This window comes from Exserohilum turcica (genome assembly GCF_000359705.1).
Source record: "Exserohilum turcica Et28A unplaced genomic scaffold SETTUscaffold_20, whole genome shotgun sequence".
NCBI lineage: Eukaryota > Fungi > Ascomycota > Dothideomycetes > Pleosporales > Pleosporaceae > Exserohilum > Exserohilum turcicum.
In genome coordinates, this window is record NW_007360026.1 from 633484 (window position 1) to 653181 (window position 19698).

The 19698-nt window shown below is 52.8% G+C and overlaps 8 protein-coding genes across 8 annotated transcripts; 3 read left to right on the forward strand and 5 right to left on the reverse strand.

Moving 5' to 3' along the window:
* Positions 1-783: 783 nt before the first annotated feature.
* On the forward strand, positions 784-1682 carry SETTUDRAFT_169239 (uncharacterized protein). Its single transcript, XM_008027878.1, has 2 exons — positions 784-1247; positions 1350-1682. The coding sequence occupies exons 1-2, from the start codon at positions 847-849 to the stop codon at positions 1504-1506; spliced, it is 558 nt and encodes a 185-aa protein (XP_008026069.1). The 5' UTR covers positions 784-846; the 3' UTR covers positions 1507-1682.
* Positions 1683-2134: 452 nt separating this feature from the next.
* On the reverse strand, positions 2135-4721 carry SETTUDRAFT_151091 (uncharacterized protein). The gene is made up of 3 exons (XM_008027879.1): positions 4685-4721; positions 4330-4627; positions 2135-4272 (listed from the first exon to the last, which is right to left on the reverse strand). The coding sequence occupies exons 2-3, from the start codon at positions 4552-4554 to the stop codon at positions 2632-2634; spliced, it is 1866 nt and encodes a 621-aa protein (XP_008026070.1). The 5' UTR covers positions 4555-4627; positions 4685-4721; the 3' UTR covers positions 2135-2631.
* Positions 4722-5606: 885 nt separating this feature from the next.
* On the reverse strand, positions 5607-7131 carry SETTUDRAFT_151094 (uncharacterized protein; the record flags this gene model as incomplete). Its single annotated transcript, XM_008027880.1, has 1 exon — positions 5607-7131. Exon 1 carries the CDS (start codon positions 7050-7052, stop codon positions 5607-5609), a length of 1446 nt encoding a protein of 481 aa, XP_008026071.1. The 5' UTR covers positions 7053-7131.
* A 787-nt stretch (positions 7132-7918) lies between these two features.
* On the reverse strand, positions 7919-9087 carry SETTUDRAFT_131356 (uncharacterized protein; the record flags this gene model as incomplete). The annotated part of the gene is made up of 3 exons (XM_008027881.1): positions 7919-8212; positions 8343-8918; positions 8989-9087. 3 exons carry the CDS (start codon positions 9085-9087, stop codon positions 7946-7948), a joined length of 942 nt encoding a protein of 313 aa, XP_008026072.1. The 3' UTR covers positions 7919-7945.
* A 501-nt stretch (positions 9088-9588) lies between these two features.
* On the reverse strand, positions 9589-12500 carry SETTUDRAFT_151100 (uncharacterized protein; the record flags this gene model as incomplete). Its single annotated transcript, XM_008027882.1, has 2 exons — positions 9752-12500; positions 9589-9701 (listed from the first exon to the last, which is right to left on the reverse strand). Exons 1-2 carry the CDS (start codon positions 12384-12386, stop codon positions 9589-9591), a joined length of 2748 nt encoding a protein of 915 aa, XP_008026073.1. The 5' UTR covers positions 12387-12500.
* Positions 12501-12642: 142 nt separating this feature from the next.
* On the reverse strand, positions 12643-13975 carry SETTUDRAFT_169242 (uncharacterized protein). Its single transcript, XM_008027883.1, has 4 exons — positions 13431-13975; positions 13297-13377; positions 13089-13247; positions 12643-13038 (listed from the first exon to the last, which is right to left on the reverse strand). The coding sequence occupies exons 1-4, from the start codon at positions 13677-13679 to the stop codon at positions 13012-13014; spliced, it is 516 nt and encodes a 171-aa protein (XP_008026074.1). The 5' UTR covers positions 13680-13975; the 3' UTR covers positions 12643-13011.
* A 248-nt stretch (positions 13976-14223) lies between these two features.
* Positions 14224-15345, forward strand: SETTUDRAFT_169243 (uncharacterized protein). Its single transcript, XM_008027884.1, has 4 exons — positions 14224-14351; positions 14400-14423; positions 14491-14550; positions 14598-15345. The coding sequence occupies exons 1-4, from the start codon at positions 14319-14321 to the stop codon at positions 15057-15059; spliced, it is 579 nt and encodes a 192-aa protein (XP_008026075.1). The 5' UTR covers positions 14224-14318; the 3' UTR covers positions 15060-15345.
* A 785-nt stretch (positions 15346-16130) lies between these two features.
* SETTUDRAFT_39611 (uncharacterized protein) lies at positions 16131-18508 on the forward strand (the record flags this gene model as incomplete). The annotated part of the gene is made up of 8 exons (XM_008027729.1): positions 16131-16202; positions 16407-16558; positions 16601-16663; positions 16718-17130; positions 17179-17363; positions 17413-17420; positions 17638-17737; positions 17792-18508. The coding sequence occupies 8 exons, from the start codon at positions 16131-16133 to the stop codon at positions 18506-18508; spliced, it is 1710 nt and encodes a 569-aa protein (XP_008025920.1).
* Positions 18509-19698: the final 1190 nt, after the last annotated feature.

The window sequence follows — 19698 nt, forward strand, 5'->3', positions numbered from 1 at the left end:
ACTGTTATAGCGTTTTTGAATTTTGTGCCACAGTAGGCAAAGACTGTCCTGGCGGTTGGATATGGTGCCACAGCGGGATCAGGCTGTCTCGGCGTTTAGATATAGGATTTTTGATTTTTGTTGTTTTATTTGGTGTTTTTAATTGTTTTTGGTTTCGTTTGGTAGTCTCCCTATTAGTCATCGGGGCGGTCTGTGCGTTCTCGAAGATTTTCGCATTTCGAACACGTCGCAAGAATACCGACAATACCCCCTCTAGCACCTCAACGAGAGGGCTGCACACATTAGAGGTGGCGTAAATCGGTTTCTCGCGACGTGTTACCCCTATATCTGATAGAAAATTGACGAGTTTTGATGAAAGATTTCTGCTTAAAAGTTCAATACTAGCCATTGAACAACAACAAATAATCCAAATATAATGCGTAAGCCCATGACGTATGTTATGGCTATGGTCGCTCTAACATATCAGTCTTGCAACCCGATACCGCAATCCGCCCACCCACGCGATACCAAATTACTATAAACGCCGACTAAAAGGACGACGCCAGAGCATCACTCTCCCGCGTCCTCACATGACCTACCTAGGCATGGCATTGATGTGGGGGGGGGGGGCGAAGAATGAATGACGGGATCCGCCCCGCAGACGTCATAGCAACGACGAAGCAACCAAACAACCCGTAGTACATCTTTCCAACCGCGCAATTCCTCTTCTCTCGTCCTCCTACTTGTTCCAACCCCCCAGAAACTTGCAAATCCAAATCCCCCAAATCCGATTTTTTGGCCTTTCCAAAAGTTACAACCTTCCAATCTCCACACTCCAACCACTGTAAACATAGCAACAGACACACCATGGCAGCGCTCGACCCCAAAGGCCCCTCGCAGCCCTCCACATCGCAAGCATACACATCCCCCGGCAACCCCGCGCAAAAAGACCCCAAGGAGCAAACGCAAACGGAATTCAACGCAGCCGACAACAGCGCCAGCACCGCGCAGCGCGTGCCCACGAAACAAGCATCCGACGCCGACGGGCTGCGCAACGCAAAGTTCGAAGAAGGAAAAGGCGTGCACGGGGCTCCAGCCGGCGAGGAGCGAAAAGGACTCAGTGAAGAGGATGTAGGTCGCCATCGCGAACTCGATGCACAGCAAATGGCTGCGCCGGGCGAAGGACGGGTTGCGGATGCCGTGGCGAAAGGAGGCCATGGTACGGGCGGCGGAGGAAGTCAGCCTGGACTGGAAAGTGATTTGGACCGGTGAGTTTGACGTACCCGTTAATTTTCTCCCCCTCAACTTCTTTTCTTCCTCTCTTCTTGTTGGAATAAAGGCGTATGTTCTTGTCTAACACACACGAACAGGAAAAAAGCAGAGCAGACCGAAGCACGAGAAGCCATCAAGGCGTCGAAAGGCGAGGCTGTCGCTGCTGGAGGCGCGCTGGGTCAAACGGGGGGTCCGGCCAACCCAGTGGATAATTCTACGCAAGGAGGTGGTAATTATCCTAACTCTAGCTATTGAAGTGTGAGGTCTGCCTGGTGGAAAGGGAGATGTGGGTTGGGTTGGTTTTTGTGTCGTGGCCACTGATGTATCTGATGAGTGGGTTCGTTGGTTGTAGACTCGCGACATGGTGACGAGATGACTTTGTAGTAGTGTGAATGTATCAGTGGAATGAATGTACTTTTTGAATCATGTTTCATGTGTTTGTTTATATTTGTAGTGTTGATGATATGGTAGAGTAGATACATAGATTGCTTGGGGTGTATGCAGTGAAGAAAAAAACCATTTCTACTGCTCTCACGCAACATTACAAGAGAAAGAAGTTCAAAGATACACATGAGAGAGCTAGTAACACACACTCTTCACCCAATCCAATCAACCGTGGAAGTGGCCACATGATCAAACGACAAGGACAACGTGAAAAGGGGCCAAGTAAATTCGAGCCAGGGGGCAGCGATACAAACCCCATGAACAGAATTACTGAACATTGAGTCATGCAGTGATATATCCACAGTTGAATCATCACAGCATATCACCACGGCAAGTTTTAACATTGAAATTTTCTTATTTCTCATCTCATCCAAGCAAAAACCCCCCCGCCGCCATGGGGGGTATTTGCACGCTGCTATACACGGCGTGCAAACCGCGATGCGGATCTATGTATCTAGCACATGATATATGTCTGTCTTCTCCTCACACAAACAACCAGGCTTCTCTTTCTTGCATCCCACAACAGTGTGTGCTTATAAGAAAAATTGAAGAAAAAAAAACGCTTCGAAATAAATGATAAAAGCAGCAAAAAAAAGACGAGCGAGGGCTGCCCCGCACATTGACGGCTTTCGTATAGCAAAACATTAAGAGACAAAAAAACGCCAATGGATGCGGACCTACCGCAGTTCTCGCTCCATAGAAGCCGAGAGACTGGTGGTCACAGTCATCAGAAACGCCAAAGGAAAAGGAAAAAAAACAATAACCCTTAAAATAGAGATCAACGAGAAGGAAGAAGAAAGACAAGAAGGAAACAGGCATTATGTACATCAACATGCCTCATACGTGTGTACTTTGTGGGAAAAGAAACGAAAGAAAAGGTATCGCCGAGGCGAAGACGAAAGACGAAAAGTAGAAAAAATGAGAATAGGATCCCACCTAAGAACCCATGTAGGCGTCAAACTGAAAGTTACTGAGATCGGTGGCAGCAGCCAGGTTGGGGTCGAAAAAGGCCGTGTTGTCGAACACCATGGGTTCACTTGCATGCATAGTCAGACCATAGTCCATGAACTGGCTTGGGTCAACAGGGACTTGGCTGATCATGGGCATGGACATGGGCTGTGATACAGGGTATTGCGCGACAACAGCGGGCGTGGCGGCGACGGTGGCGGCGGCGGCGGTAGGGGCGACGGAGACAGCAGGGGTGCTGAAGTCGAACGAGGGCTTGGTGTCAATGGGCTCAGGCGCGTCATTGTCCGAGTTGCTGTCGGGCGATTGCGGAGCGGGCTTGTTGTCGACCTCGACCTCCTGAATCCAGTTTTGCTTAAGGTACTCCATAGGAGGATGGTCGCCACCACCAATGCCGCCGCGCTTCTCGCCGTTTTGGCCCTTCCGGCCCCTCTTGCGGGGGTGGAAGTGCGCACGGCGCAGATGGGCGGCAGCATTGTAGTAGGCGCCGTATACCTTCTTGTTGCGGCAGTGCTTACAGTTTGCGAGAAACTTTTGGTCCGGCGACGAGTCGATGCAAATGTAGCCCTTCCTGCGCGAGGCATGGGCACGAGCAATGTGACGGTCGAGTTCATGGGTGCCACGGAACCCATCGGGTCGCTCGTTGCAATAGTTACACTTGATCTTGGGGTGCTGAGGCCGCACATAGGGTGTTTTAGCTATCACACCAACCGTTTTGGACGAGCCATCTTCCGACCGTATCTTTGTCATCTGAGCATTGGATGACGCAGACGTGGTCTCAGCATGGTTGCCGACTGCCTTTGGGGCAATCTTGCGCGATGCAGCTTGTGCGATGATTTCGCGCTCGCGTTGCGAGTGGCGTGAGTGCGTCGAGGACGAGGCGGACACCTCGCTCAAGTTACCCACGCTCGACGCGGCTGAAGTCGACCTCCGCATATCCTCCGCCAGGTACGACTGGTCGATGTTGGTGCTGAGGGTTGTGTCGGGAGAGGCAAGTGCAGGTGCACTTGCGGCGAGAGACGAAGAAGCAGAAACAGAAGCAGAAACAGAGCAAGACGAAAGGAAACCTTCACTGGAGGAGCCAGTGAAGTTGAGAATATGAGAAACACCAGCGGACTCGCTGATGGGCTTGGATTCAACATCAAAGGAATAAGGAAAAGGCCCATCCTCGCAGAGGATGGGGAGGATACAGGAAGAGTCAGACTGGACGCGCAACATGGAAACTTGATCAAAGAGCTGGGCGTTGTAACTGCCCTGGCGACTCATGTTACTTGACTGAGTAACAGGCGTCATCAGGGCCGTTGACGGGCTGCCGGGTGAAGAGACATCGGGCGATGAGCTCCACTGCGGGGTGGGTGTCAGTTGCAGCTGCTGTGAGTGCTGGGGGTAGGGGAGGGAAGAGGTGCCGTCGGGCTGCATGCACGCGCTGACGTAATCGTCGACGCTGTACTCGGCCGCCTCGGACAGCGAGTGCAGGGCGGGCTGCCGGTGCATCGACGCGTCCGAGTAGAGGGCGTAGTCGTGGTAGGCGCCCGTGGCGGCGTCGAGCATGTTGTCGGTCATGGCCGAGTCTGAGCGGTCCATGACGGGCGCCGAGTTGAACGTGGACATCTAGAGAGGGCGTTAGAGCAGAGGGCAGAGGCGCAGAGACCAAAACAATATCCATACTGAGAGGTGCGTCAGGTCTGATGAGGGACAGGGCATTGAGCGCGGTATTTGGTCGGTCATGGAGGCCTGCGGGGGCTGGCACACGAGCTGCAGCCAGGCGTGGCTTCGCTCTTCTTCGGTGAGGTGTGCGTTGCTCATCCAGAAGTTGCGCTTGGCCTGCTCGAGGAAGTCGACGTAGCTATTACTACTACTGCTACTACTACTACTGGACAAGGTCGCGGCCATGGTAGTTGGACTTTGCGTTGCGGATCGTCTTCGGGTTTGTCCAAGGTTGTTTTGGCAAGGCTGATGGGGTTGCCTGCAGCGGCGAGATCAGCACAGGCGGCGCTAGCAAGACACAGTCGACGGGCCTTACAATTGAGCTTGGAGTGTGGATAGCAGGTGGGCTGGTGCGAGGGATTGGGGTGATGGTGATGGCGGTGATGGCGATGGTGATGGTGATGGCGATGATGATGGCGGGGGGGGGTGCGGGTTTATGGGCGATCAGTAGGTGAGCGAAAACAAGCGGGAAGCGAAGGGGGGGCGACACGATGCTTTTTATTGGCATGGCGGGAAAGCAGCACAAGCACATGGGGGACGAGCGATGCGCTGGCTCGCATCGGAGCTGCGAAGAGCGTCTGACGCCTGCGGCCCGCGCTGAGCGGTGGGCAGGAGCGACCAGGGCGCCCTCGCCCAAAGCGGCAGTCGCAGCTGCCGATCGTGGGCCCTGCCCAGCCGCGCCCGCCCGCCGCTGATTGGCCGGATCGATGCACCCGCCGCCTTCATTTGCTGCCTCGCTTTTGCTGCTGCACACACACACACACACTCTCTCTCTCTCCCCCCGTCCACCCCCATCCACCCCCCGTCCATCCCCCGTATCCTCTCGCCAGCCCGCGCCCGCCCAAAGGTCCAGCGCATCTCATGCATGCCGTCGCATCAGGCACCTAGTGCCGTCAGTGGCAGTCCCTGACGTCGCTCTTCTGCCCGATGCGACAGCGCCAGCCTACCACGCCGTCGTCATGCGCCCAGGGCCTGCGAATCGCGGAAACGGCGGATCGCCCATCGACGCCCTCCATGTCGTTAGCCATGCGCGAAACCATGGGCCCAGACTCTGTGATCGCCTTTCAAAATCAGTAAACCACCACGCCCGTGGGTTGCAAACTGCGACTCCAAACGACTCGCCCACCGGCCCCCAAGAACCCCCCCAAGACAATGGGCGCCACTCACACGCGCCGCATCATCATTTTACAGAGTTTAATTTGAAGGTGCCATTCGACCTCGTCGGACGTTACTACCAACTATGCGCTTGCCTGGTGTTCCCAGTTCGCAGGGGTCTTGCCATAGCCGGTGCCAGGCAGACCTGGTGACAGCAGGTCCCTCAGCCTGCTCCGCTTACGTTTCGCTCTTCGCTGGACAGCAGCGCCCGGCCATGACGCGGACGGCGTCGACAGTGACAGCGTGGACGCGCGACGCTCTATCCAATGGCTCTGGGTCGCTGCCTCTCGCTGTGACTCCTCGTCATCATGGCCCTCGACACTTGATACGCCTGCTGGGCGCCTGTCAGTGTCGCTGCTGTGCCGCCGCCGGCCTCGGCACTTGGGCAGCCAGTACCTATCCAGCGTAGCTTCGGTAGCCTCCGCCACGACGCCAAAGTCTTCGAAAAATGTGACAATGCCATCGAGCCCCACCAGATCTGAATAGCGCGTCTCCAGCGGCCCTAAACCCGTGTCAAACACCGCTGCATCAGGCGTCGTTGCGACAGAGTCTCTGCGCTGCCCGCCTGGACACGCTGCAAGCATCATCGCGCCCGGCAAATATATCCTCCGCCCGTCAGCCACGTCAACGTCGCCCCGAGGCTGCTTTGGCCCAAGTGCATTACCCCATCCCGACTTGGATCGCGATGAGGGTGAGCATGTCTGGGCCAACGTAATTTTAGCTGCCTCGTTCGCGCTCCGTGCGCCACACAACTGTGCACTGCCCGCTGTTTCATTCGCCATGGCCTCTTCGCCGCCAATTGCGTACAGCTCCTGCGGTGTTGATACCATGGAGCTTGGCGATGGCGGCGCGCTGCTGCTGCTCCCTTTGCCTTCTGACAAGGCCGTGTCGAGCATCTCGAGTGGCGCCTCTGCCCGCCTTTGAAGAACGCGCGTCGTTTGATGCGTGCGAGAGCTGTGTCTCTGCTTTGCACAAACTGAAATTGCTTCCCCGCACTGTGCTCGTGGTGGTTCCGGTAATGCCCTTTGGGGTCCTAATCTGGCATCCCGAGTCCATTGCCTCGTCACCACAGCGCTTTCGACTTGGTCCTTCGGCTTGCTCCGCGTCCCTCTGGTCGTATTCGACTGTCCCTGTCTCGCACCACCTGCTCGACCTGGGCTAAACGGCGGTGAAGATCGCGCATCGATGCCGCCCGGAGATGGAGTCTGCGCCTTCTTCCGCAATCGCCGTCGGTCCAAAGCTTTTACACCGCTGCTCGGACTCTTTGATGACCTCATTTCTTCGGTGAGGGGCACTGTAATCGTAGTACACGGCGCTTCTACTACCGCTGGTTTCGGCTGCGGGGCTGTAGAATTTTGTAGTCGCGGCGATATCTCCGTATCCACTTGGTCTTTTTCGAAAAACGAGTATGCCGCCAGAGTCCATAGTGCAGGAAGCATGTCGATATCGCTCGTCGGTCTGCCTGCAAAGTTTGCAGAAGGCAGCAACTCGACAGGCATGTCGTAATAGTCTTCGGCAATATGCGCCATGGTGCAATGACTTTTTGGACGGCGAAATGTGTTGATTGCATATATACAAACTCGACATGGGAATAACAGTTCAAATTTACTAACCGATTCTTTTTCTTTGTCTACATCACTCTACCGGTCACGTTGCTGCCAACTACCGGATATCCATGACCCCGCGATATTTTTGTAAACAAAGAACCCATACTCGGACATATGAGGCTGAGCCTGTCAAGCTTTTTTTCCCCACACACCAAGTCTCATTATCCGCAAGCTGCAAGTCTCATTATCCGCTCTTACTCAAAGTCCGTAGCACCCCCCCCAACAAAGGGGCTTGTGTGGAAAGAGGGCTGCTGACACCGTATTGGAAGGGGGTGTTTAGGGTGGGGGCTATTCGACAGACGTTACCATGGCTTCTTTGCACTTGTGCTACATTCCCATCTATCCCTTGCATACAAGTTGCATACGTAGTCGCCGAGCCTCAGCGCCTTGAGCCAAGCCGCATGAAACGTCCATGTTTGTAATGCTTAGCACGGCGTGCGTGTGTGCTATTTCGATACTGCGCCAGCTTCGCCGTGGATACAACGACGGATGTTGCCATGTGAGAAATCAATGCAGTCTTGGCGTACGTACGTACGTAGTCTATACTTGTGTGTGTGTTTTCCAAATCAATCACATACTTCTTGCTAAGTAGTTATCCGTTTCGCAAGACAAAATGCATAAGTACGTAGAGATTGTGTGTCTCTTTCTCTCTTGAATAGCTTCAAAACATACATACATACAACCCTCCACGCCGAGCTTTTCTGCGACTCTCAATATCCGCGTCCTCTCTCTCTCTCTCTATCTATACCTCTGTTTAAAAAAAATACATTTCTCCCCTCCTCTTCCCGCGCCCAAATCTGACGTATGCCCGCTTGCTACACAGTCTCCTCGAAAAGCGGAACGCTGGTATGTCCACCTCTCCTGAGAAAAATCTTCATACTCTCCAGCACCTGCGCCTTGAGATCCTTGCGACTGAGATTCTGGCCTGAAAACCCGCCATAGGTACTGTCGAACTCGAAGGGCTTGATGGCCTTCCAGATGCCGTGGATGGCGGCGGGAGTCAGGGGGATCATGTTGGGGTAGGCCCACATGAAGGAGTAGGATGTTGTATCTGGGATGCGGTGGGCGTTGTTGAAGCCTGACTGGTGAAATGTTAGTATTTTTTTCTTTTTCTTTTCAGTCCATGGAATGTCGGGAAGGGGGGTTGTGAAAAGGAGAGGAGATATGAACAAAGAGAGAGAGAGAGAGAGAGAGACAGGAAAAAAGACATACAGGCACAGTCATAAACGTATCCGCAATAAACATTTTTCCCTCCCAAACCGCCACACTACTCCCCTCGAAATGGCCTCCACACTGCACCATGGTCACGCAGCCCTGCACCTCTTGAATCGGCGTCACCCCAGCTACCAATTTCCTTTTCCCGCTCTTATCCTCGCGATTCAGCCATTCCTCATCCTCGCCACACACATACACCGGACACGCGAAGACGTCCGCCCACTCCAGATGCGTCGTGTAGAAATGCGGATGGCTAATTACGATGGCGCTGAGGCCGCCCTTGCTCTTTACAAAATCTATCGTTTCACCGTCTAGAAACGCTATGCAGTCCCAGAGAACATTGCCTTTTTCCGTCTGCAGCAGGATCGCGCGCTGCCCGATGCCGAGCTGCTTGCGCGTGGTGCTGGAGTCTGCGAGGCCTGGTGGCAGTTCCGAGGGCGTGAGTGCCCGCGTGGAAATGTAGTGGATGCGCGTGTCGTGAGCATCGGTTTCAAATACGTTTTTCTGAACTGATTGACACGCTGCGAGGCTCGTCCAGGTTTGGCCGGACGCCGGCACGTATTGGCGCGGGTCCTGCGTTGATCACGTGTTAGATTGCGGGGACGGCTTTGTTCATGGTGTAGTGAGGCATGACATGACGTACATCGCAGATGCGGCATGTTTCTGGATGCTGTGAGAGAGGAACGTCGTATTGGGTTCCGCATGTCTCGCAGACTGCGAGGTCACTGGGGGAATACGCCATATTTGTGTAGTTTAGCGCGTTTCCTGTGTGTGTTTGAGGTTGACAAGTTCAAAAGATGCTGTGAATGTAGCGGCATATGCCATGCAAGGTTGGTGTCATGTTCAGTACTGCCCGCTTTTATCTAAACTGCCTAATACCCAAAAGTGGGGTTGGCAGGGAGGGGAACGGGTCGTCTTGGTCTGGAGCTTAATCGAACGTAAAGACTGCTTTCGTGCTGACATAAACGTGGGGGGAAATGAAGCTTGCGAACTAGTATTACAGTAGTTGTGCGAATTCAGCTTCGCCATGGCCATGGTGCAATAGTGTTTTGGTGTGACAAATCAGAGCGTGCTAGACCATGAGCTTGCAGGCACAGCGTGGAACTCAATCCACTCTCCAACAAAGTTTGGTCATCTCGACTGAAGCAGAACTCGCATTACGCAATAACTAATACTATGTACAGCATCTAAAGATTCCATGCGCCAAAAACAAACAAGCGCGTATTACTAATACATCAAAACACTACCGCACTATCGACCGTTCATTGAGTCGAGCATCAATTTGCGCCTTGGGGCTAGCCTTTTGTATCTTCTCCCATTCGCCATTGAAAGCATTGATAAGCCACCACCTGAGCTCTGTATGTTTGTCAGCATGAAACTCTATCCGCTCGAAAGGGTGCTCTTACTGTCATAAACGATTCTGTTGGCATTGTGAAAGTAGATGCTGTGATCCGAATCAGGGAACACGTGGACGTCGTAGTTCTCGATGCCTGCCAGGTCCAGTCGATCAAGTAGAGTGAGCGTGTTCTGCATGTGCACGTTGTCGTCGGCAACACCGTGCATGACGAGGAATCGAACATTCTTCGCGAGTGATGCAACATCGGTGATGGTTGAGTTTTCGTAGCCCGTCGGGTTGTTCTGCGGCGTGTGCATGTAACGCTCCGTGTAAATGGAGTCGTAGAAGTGCCAGTCTGTGACGGGTGCAACCGCCATGCCGTACTTGAACGTCTCTCCACCGTCTTGCTCAAGCGTTTTCAGCGTGTTGAAACCACCGTAACTCCAACCCCAAATGGCTATTCTGTCAGCATCAACATACTTCTTGCTTGCCCAAATCTTGGCCACTGCAATCTGGTCGTGCGCCTCGTAGTATCCAATGTTGCCTCTGGTGATGCAGCGTAGCTTGCGACCGAGGAAACCCGTGCCGCGTCCATCCACAGTGACGACAATGTATCCGAGACTGGCAGCAATATACGATTGGAAATCGACATGGAACTTTTTGTGCACTTCCTGAGAGCCTGGACCGCTGTACTGGTAGAACAGTACCGGGTACTTCTTCTTCTCGCTGAAATGCGGCGGGCGGCGTTCGAGAACGTTCAGTGTGAAGCCGTCCACATCAACGGTTTGGTAGTTGAGAATTGGCAGCTCGCGCTGGCGTACAAAGCTATCCAGTCTCTTGTTTTCTTCAACCACCTTTTCGTACTTTTCCTTGTTCGCAGGCGTGCTGATAATCTTCTGCCATGGGATGCCAGGTCCCATGTAGCTCACTAGGGCATACGCACCACCAGCCGAAAAGGATGCATCGTAGTATCCTGAGCCACCATCCCCCAATAGCTCGCTCTTTCCGGTGCCGTTCAGGTAGACAGAGTAGGGGTGACGTTCCGTGGAACCTTTCTCGGTGGAAATGTAGTAGACACGATTGTTCTTCAAGTCCACTCGGGACGGCGCCTCGACAACCTCCCACTGGCCCTGGGTGAGCAACACAGGCTTGTCGCTATCCAAGGGTGAAAAGTATCCGATGTGGTCATATCCCTCGTGAATGACGGTGTCGATATAGCCATCGTGTTGGCGGCCGTTTTGAGGGTCCGCTGGTACAAATGTGGTCTTCTGTGACACCTCGAACCATCCACCGTCCAGTTCCGCAACATTTTCCGTCCTGATGGTCTTTCCCGTACGCTTTTCAACGTCCATCAGCACAAGCTTTAGGGTGTCGCTCTCACGGTTTGTTTCTCGGACGAGTACTTGCTTCGTCTTTCCCGCCCAGATAATCTCAGTAATCAAGCGGTTTTCATCCTTAAAGTCGTCCTCAATCTTGACACTGAATACCTCGCCCTTTTCGACATCATAGAATTGCAGCGATACGACCGGGTTTGGCGCACCGGCCTTGGGGTATTTGATGTTACGAACTTCGGGGTAGTTTTCCTCGCCCGACTTGGGCTTTTCCCCGCTAGGCCGCGATATAAAGTACTGCACCGGGTATGTCGGAACCATGGACTCATCTGTGCGCAAAAAGGCAATGTACTTGCCGTCTTCAGACCACCAAGTTGCACTGTTCCCCTGGAAAACCTCCTCTTCGTATACCCAGTCAGGCACGCCGTAGAACAGCTGACTTCCACCATCCGTTGTGATTTGGATGGCTTCCTTGGAGTCTAGCTTGCGCAGGAACATGTTGTTGTCTCTTGTAAACACGACTGCATCCGACTGTGGCGACAAGGAAGCCAGCTGGATTGCGCCGTCTGGGTTGGCTGGATCAAGAGGCTCGCCAGTCTGTGTTGCCACATCGAATATCCAATACTTTCCAGTACCCGAGTGTCGCCAATTCTTCTCGTAATTCGATATGAGAAGCACCTTTTTAAAATCCTTGCTGGGCCATTCATTGCTGGGATAGATATATGAGTCGCCCACCTTGAAGCTTTTCTCCTTCATAAGTGTAGTCTTGGTCTTTGAGTCCTTGTTATCACCCTTGTTTCTGATATCCTCTACTACCAAGTAGTCACCCGCCCCAATGTTCTTCTCAAGCAACAAGCCGTCTTCGCCCTGTGGACCCGCTATCCACTCGATTCTCTGCTGTTCGGCGTAGAACCGACCCTCCATGACATCTTCCATGGTGATCTTCTTTCCTGAACCCTTTGTGGAGCTCGCAAGGGGGTCGTGTGGCCGGCTCGAGACGTGCTTGTAGGTGCCGTTCATAAGAAAGAACACCAGCGCAAGCGTCCATCCAGCCACGCATGCTGTGCCTATAATCCATAGCCATCTCCGTGTCTTCTTGTCTACTGCAGCAGGTGCACGGTATTGCGCGCCCTCGATGTCGAACTGCTCCTGCGAGCGACCTGCATCTTCATCGTTATCCGTGTACTTCTCTCCACGCTTTGAGAGCGATGCACCGTTGATTGCTGGGTTGTTGATGTGTTCGAGAACGAGCGAAGTGGTGGAGATGGTCGATATGGAACCTTCGGACTCGTCTTCTGAGGTGCGCGCGGATCGCTCGTCTTTGGTTAGGAGCTCCGCTTCCTCCTCCTTGAGGGCGTCGCGTGGTCGCGGCATTTTGATGTATTGGATAAAATGGGGAAAATGCCACCAGTTAAATCAGCGCATGTTTATCACGGAGCGACGCAAGTAACGAGTGACCACTTGTATGAATTATGGCGCGGCAAGGACACGTAGTAGGGGGTTGCAGGTTACGCGGAGAGTGCGGAGTTCACGCGGAGGTGTGAGCATTGGCACTGGTGTTGGCCGAAACGTCCCAAGCTTCTGATGCAAGGGGGAACATCAAGGCTACACAAAGAAACCATGTAATAAATTCTATTCAAGTCCAAATTGGGATTTAGTTGGAACAATATGGTTACAGCCTATTCCTGCCACTGCCACTTTGGGCCTCATTTGTTCCCTGCCTGCAATGGTAACCAAGCGGAGCCCTGGAAGCTGTGTCGCTTCATAACTCATGGTCAATTTGTGAAGTAATGCTCCGGCCGCTGTTTTGCATTGACACGACCAGTATTTTGCTTAAATCTAAGGTGGACAGGGCACTTGAAAAAGGAATTTCGAAAGGATCCTCAGAAGAAGAAATGGGTATGGCAGTAACCCTGACTGGGGAAGGAGGCCTGGGTAGTGGTGCTGAGCTTCCGTCGGACTCATCGAGCCCGCCAACAACGCTTGTTTCGTTGCCAGTCTAAGACGGCAGGGGTCCAAGGTAGTCCTAGAGTTCAGATTAATTGTTATCATTGGGTTGGCTCTGGATGTTCTTACCTCCTTCATTGTGCCCACAGCGTACATCTTGTCTACCTCGGATCTCAGACCCTTGATCTTGATGCGAATGTTGGTGCCCTTTTCAATCACCTGCTCTCCGTCGTCGGTCCATTGTGGTGGCGTTGCGTTTGCGTCGAACTTGATTTCAGCGGGAATCATCTGTTTCCTGTCAGTGAATGCATAGAGGCATAGAGGTGGAGAGATTTACACTGCGTCCTACGAATGCCTGCAAAGAGCCACAATCTACAAAGAAACCTGTGCGGAGTACTGAGGTGACAATGCCGTCCATCTTGACCTGGTTAGCTGCGCCTTCTGCTGTTGCGTCCTACAGTTTGCACATACCACCTCACCCTTGTACGGCCTCCATACGACCGCCTTGTAGTGTACAACGTACTCGGCGGAGCCGGAGCCTGGCATGACTTTGCCATCGGAGATGTCGAACGAATCCAGGATACACACTATGGTGTACTTTCCCGTGCTCGAGCCCTCCTCTTTTTGCAGCAGTTCGCGGTGGATGTGCTGGCGAATCAGAGGACCAAAGTATGACGGATGCAGCTGGATCGTCTTTTCGAGTTCTTTGAGAAAAAACATGTTGCGCGTTATGCGACTGGCTTGATGGAGGGAGACGGAGTGGCACGGTGGAACGGTAGATAGCGGCAGAAGAACAGGGTAGCCAGACGACGCTCGTGGACACTATGCGACTCTATTGTCTGTATTCTGGCGGGCCCAGCGAAGAGTCGGCCGTGTAATAACGTAGCCAGCACGCGTTTCAGCAAGACGCGCCGTGGGCTTGCAAGCCAACCCGAGTCTCTTTTATACCCAGCAGCCCATGCGCACCAGTCCCAACGTGTTCGCGCCGCTCGTGGTAGCCGGATGATACAGTGGTCGCAGAGTCGGAGTAGTGGACGGAGGCTGGAAGAAGTGTCGAGTGATGCGACCTGGGCCCGGAGCTCCAGAGGCTGCAGGGCTCCCGAGCTCTCGGCGCGGAAAATCACTCGCTAAGGCCCAAAGCAGTGACCTACTCCCACCTGCCAGCTTGCGCACCCCCACACCCCATGTCGTGATACCACTTACTCTGCGCTATCCGCATTTCCTCGGGCTTCCACGGACGGCGCCCTGATTCCCCGCAACTCGTCGAGCCCATCCATCCTCGATCCCCAAGACATGATTTAGTCCCTTGACGGCCCCCTTCCCACTGCAACACGCGCCCCCAGTTCCGCATCCGGCACCATGTCTCTGAATCTGGAGAAACAACTTGTCTTTGTACGTCATTCTCCAGCACATGTCTGCATCTGGCTAACGTGAGTGCAGTACGGGGCATACCACCACAACAAGGTAGCTTCTGCCATGCCGCCATGCCGCCATGCCGCTGTCTTCACATGTCAGCTAATGCAGCCCTTAGGTCAACGTTGGCATACATGTGCTCTGCGTGCCCCCAATCCTGTTGACGTCCTTCTTGCTCGTAGGCCTCCTGAACATCATGACGACACCTTACTGACCAGAGCGCAGCTCACCAACACGCCGGCCGTTCCGCTGCCCACATGGCTTTCGGTACCTAACCTCCCGCTTAACGTCGGCACCGCCGGCGCCGTACTATACTCGACCTTGTACATCCTGATGGAGCCTGTCGCAGGTGCCCTGGTTGCGCCCATCCTCATCGGTGGGACTGCGTATATGAACCACTTTACATCCACGTATGGCGCGACCGCCAACTCATGGGCAGGCGCGATCAACATTGCATGCTGGATTGCGCAGTTTATCGGACACGGAAAGTTCGAAGGAAGAGCGCCTGCCTTGCTAGACAACCTCGTGCAAGCCATCTTTCTGGCTCCTTTCTTTGTCTGGTTTGAGATTCTCTTCAAGCTCGGCTACCGCCCTGAGTTGAAGCGTCGGATAGACCAGGCTGTGGAGCAGGAGATTCAAAAGTTTAAGAAGAACAAGGAAAAGGGTCAGAATGGCTCCGCGAAATAGGCGCGACCCTGAAATGCGGAAGACGTGAACAGTAAAAGAGAAGCATGGAGGTGGCTCTGTCACAAGTCATGGCATGATGTGTTGGAACGATGCATTTGGGCGGCACTCTCCGAGGATGCGCGTATGGTATGGATACTGCAACATAACATGGCATTGCACGGCGCAAGGCGTATACGGCGTCATGTTGCCTGTGGCCGTTAATTGGTTCATGTGGCTGTGTCTTTCTGGGGATTTGCAGCGTAGTAGGATACCAAATTAGACTGTTGTTACTTTGAACATTATAGATCGTTTGTCGAATTGCATTGGTTCTCATTGTGGTTTCCAGTGTTGGAATACCAAGTGTTCGCATTAAGTCGACGATTGTATGCCACTGCCTGAAGCCGCTGAGGTAAGCTTATTGTCTTTTAAACAGTGTCTTGTGTTTGCTAAAGACTATCGTTATTCGTAAATACTTGTGACATTCTATCACTGTCTTTACTATGTCCAAGGTATAGAACTTACTGTTAGTATATATTGTGTACTCTACTGCATTGTGAAAGCCGCTGCGTTAGCACGTAAAAATCACTTGTAAAACAAACAGATAGTTTTCGATAATTTCGATCTGGAGAGTCTATTTTTGAGTACAGCATGTGCTGTGATTCATGTCGTTATAGCTGAGGGCGTCGAGTTTTCTGCATGGAGACATGTAAAATCCAATCGATAAGGCAGCTGGTGGGTAGTGAGCGGGTATTACTAAGAGGCTACAATAGGCCAATCTTGTAGGAAATTACAAGAAAATAAGAGAGACCACTGGGGTAAAACAATTGAACCCAGTGGACTAGATTGGCGGCCCACAAACGCGCTCCAGATTCAAGTGTCGATGTCGTGGTAAAGTTGGAGCTCGGTTGAGGTGCGTCTTTTTTAGGATTAGTGGTGGACGCCAAGGTCCGCGCTTTCCTCCCGAACCGCAGGACTTTCTTCATCACAGCAGAGCTCCCATCCTCACTCCATCACAATCTCCCCTCTTCTACACCTGCATCAATCTCAATTGGTTGCAGAGCTACCGAAATAGTCTCTTGAGCAGCTGCAGCCATGTTCTCAAGGGCCATCCGCCAGTCGAGCCGCCGGGTCGCTGCAATCTCTGCCACGAGCAGGATTGCTTCGGTAAGTCCATCGCAACTTCCCGCAATGGCACCTGCCGCACATCCAGCCATCGCCAGGGACCCATAGAACCGATATCCGATGCCATTGGCCCTGCAATGCAGCTTCATTGATGGAATTGGGCGGGCTGCGCAGTGTTGCGGCGGGACCAAGGAAGCTCCCCTCTGCCTCAAGATGCAGTGCTGACGGCTTTTTTTCTGTGGATAGACTCGCGCTCCCGCCTTCACCAACGCCACCCGATTCTACGCCTCCGATGCTAAGGCCACCCCCACCGAGGTTTCCTCCATTCTGGAGCAGAGGATCCGCGGCGTCCAGGAGGAGACCAGCCTCTCCGAGACTGGACGTGTGCTTTCCGTTGGGTACGCTGGGGAAACACACCGTTGCAATACATGCTAATACAGGGTCAGTGACGGTATTGCCCGTGTCCACGGCATGAACAATGTCCAGGCTGAGGAGCTTGTCGAGTACGCCAAGTCCACACTATGTACTATTTCCAACGCGAACTAACAGTCGCTCAGGTTCGCCTCCGGTGTCAAGGGCATGTGCATGAACTTGGAAGCCGGCCAGGTCGGTGTTGTGCTTTTCGGTTCTGACCGTTTGGTCAAGGAGGGCGAGACTGTCAAGCGTACCGGTCAGATTGTCGACGTTCCCGTCGGCGAGGCTCTTCTCGGACGTGTCGTTGACGCTCTCGGTAACCCCATTGACGGAAAGGGTCCCCTCAAGACCACCGAGCGCCGCCGTGCTCAGCTCAAGGCCCCCGGTATTCTGCCCCGCCGCTCCGTCAACCAGCCTGTCCAGACTGGTCTCAAGTCTGTCGACGCCATGGTTCCCATTGGACGTGGTCAGCGTGAGTTGATCATTGGTGACCGTCAAACCGGAAAGACTGCCGTCGCTCTTGATGCCATGCTTAACCAGAACAGGTGGAACAAGGGTATGTAAAACTTCATAAACTTCTTAGAATTAAGTTAACGAGGTGTAGGTACCGACGAGACCAAGAAGCTTTACTGCATCTACGTTGCCGTTGGTCAGAAGCGATCCACCGTTGCCCAGCTCGTCAAGACTCTTGAGGAGAACGATGCCATGAGGTACACTATTGTAGTCGCCGCAACGGCCTCAGAAGCTGCGCCTCTCCAATATCTGGCACCATTCACTGGATGCTCTATGGTGAGTTTTGATCAAAATACTTGAAATTTGGTTGCTGACGCGATTGCAGGGAGAATGGTATGTGTTTCTCTGATTTGACGGTCTAAGTGGTCTGTGCGAATATCGGAAGATCTTTGAGCCGACATCCGAAGTGACATGGACTACTACTACACCACACCACTTCGGAACCACTCTATGGAAATGGAGACTCCAGTTCTACGCTTCTTATAGCGTAGTTATCTTCTCGCTTCTATGTTTAATTTTAACAAACGTCAGCTAACAAACTATATTATAGGTTCCGCGACAACGGCAAGCATGCTCTCATCATCTACGACGATCTCACCAAGCAGGCTGTCGCCTACCGCCAGATGTCCCTGCTGCTCCGTCGTCCTCCTGTCCGTACCCCCACTCCTATTGCTGCTGGAAATCGTTCGCTAACTGTGACATAGGGTCGTGAGGCTTACCCTGGTGACGTCTTCTACCTCCACTCTCGTCTCCTCGAGCGTGCTGCCAAGATGAACGACAAGCTCGGTGGTGGCTCTCTTACTGCCCTGCCGCTGATCGAGACACAAGTCGAAGCTCCCTTTTCCAGTGTTGAATGCAGAAGACTAACAATTGAGCAGGGTGGCGATGTTTCTGCGTACATTCCGACGAACGTTATCTCGATTACGGACGGACAGATATTCCTGGAAGCAGAACTTTTCTACAAGGGCATCCGTCCCGCCATTAACGTCGGTCTGTCTGTCTCCCGTGTCGGTTCCGCTGCCCAGGTCAAGGCCATGAAGCAGGTCGCCGGTTCGCTGAAGCTCTTCTTGGCTCAGTACCGTGAGGTCGCTGCGTTCGCACAGTTCGGTTCCGACTTGGATGCCGCCACCAAGCAGACTCTCAGCCGTGGTGAGCGTCTGACGGAGCTCCTCAAGCAGAAGCAGTACTCCCCCATGGCCGTCAACGAGATGGTTCCCCTCATCTACGCCGGTATCAACGGTCTCCTGGACAGCGTGCCAACCAACAAGATCCTCCAGTGGGAAACTGACTTCCTGGCCCACCTCCGATCAAACGAGTCCGACATGCTCGCCCAGATTGACCGGGAAGGTGCTCTCAGCAAGGAGCTCGAGGCCAAGCTGAAGGACGTCGCCACCAGCTTCACCAAGAGCTTCGTCGCATAGATGGGTTAAAGGCTGGAAGAGTGGGTGCTGTCTATTCCAATTTTCTGAGGGGCCAAAAAGCGCTGATTGGTCTTTGAGGATAGATGTATAATAGAAGATGCGTCTTCGCCATCAGCTGTGTCTCAATATGGAAGATTTGTTCTTTTTCTTCATTGATAGACTGCTAGGTAGTGCAGACCTACCTCGACCACCCTTGTGATTTTACTTGATGCATGATGTGTATATACGACAGGTAGGCGGCAGCGCTGATTAGCTAAGCGAAGTGATTCCCTCACGCGAGTGCACCTCCCTAACCACTACCACCTACTGTCATTCCTGACTGCTATTAATAACTACCACTGCCTACCCTATAATCAGGGGTGCTAAATGTATTGAACACGCACATCTACCTACACGTACCTATCCACTCATCCCTGCCTACAATTACTGACTGACTGCTACTTCCTACTGCCACTTCTTACTATCACTACTGTTGACTTACTACCACCCTGTTTACCATGAATAACCAACACCGCATACCACCGCTGCCTACCTATCACTAGTACCTAGCATTACTGACTGATTACTACAGCCTACTTACTGCATAATTGCTTACTCATACTGCCACTGTTTGCTCACTACCACTCCTATTTGTTCTTCATAACCACTGCCACCACCTACCACTATTACCTACTATTACTGCCTGTCATTACCGGATACCACTCCCTGCTACCACTGCTACCTACCGTTACTATGTGATTACCAAATCACCGCTGCCTACCACCACAGCTATCGCTACTGCAGCTGCAACGGCAGCTGCCACTTAGAGACCACCAATCCGCTGCTCAAGCTGCGCTCTACTTTGGTGCCAGTTTACTACCCAACAGCTGTTTATGAAGAGGTATTGACAATAATAAGATCCTATTCCTTCATTAACCAGCTAGATATCGGACGGATATCAGGTGGCCTTTGCCCCACAATAGCCGTGTCCAACCTGAATGTAGCCTTGGAGCAGTGTCCTAATATGCCCCTTTCCCCTATCAAGTATTAATTCAGCTTCTTAGATGTATGCAAAAAATCAGGTTACGGCGCCATCACTAAGTGAAGATAGCCTACAAGTGTCATAGGCTAAACCCCTTCAATTTGGTTTCTTCATGCTATCTCGGTACACCTTCCGAGTGTTAGCCCTAGCACCATCTTTGGTGAAAAGG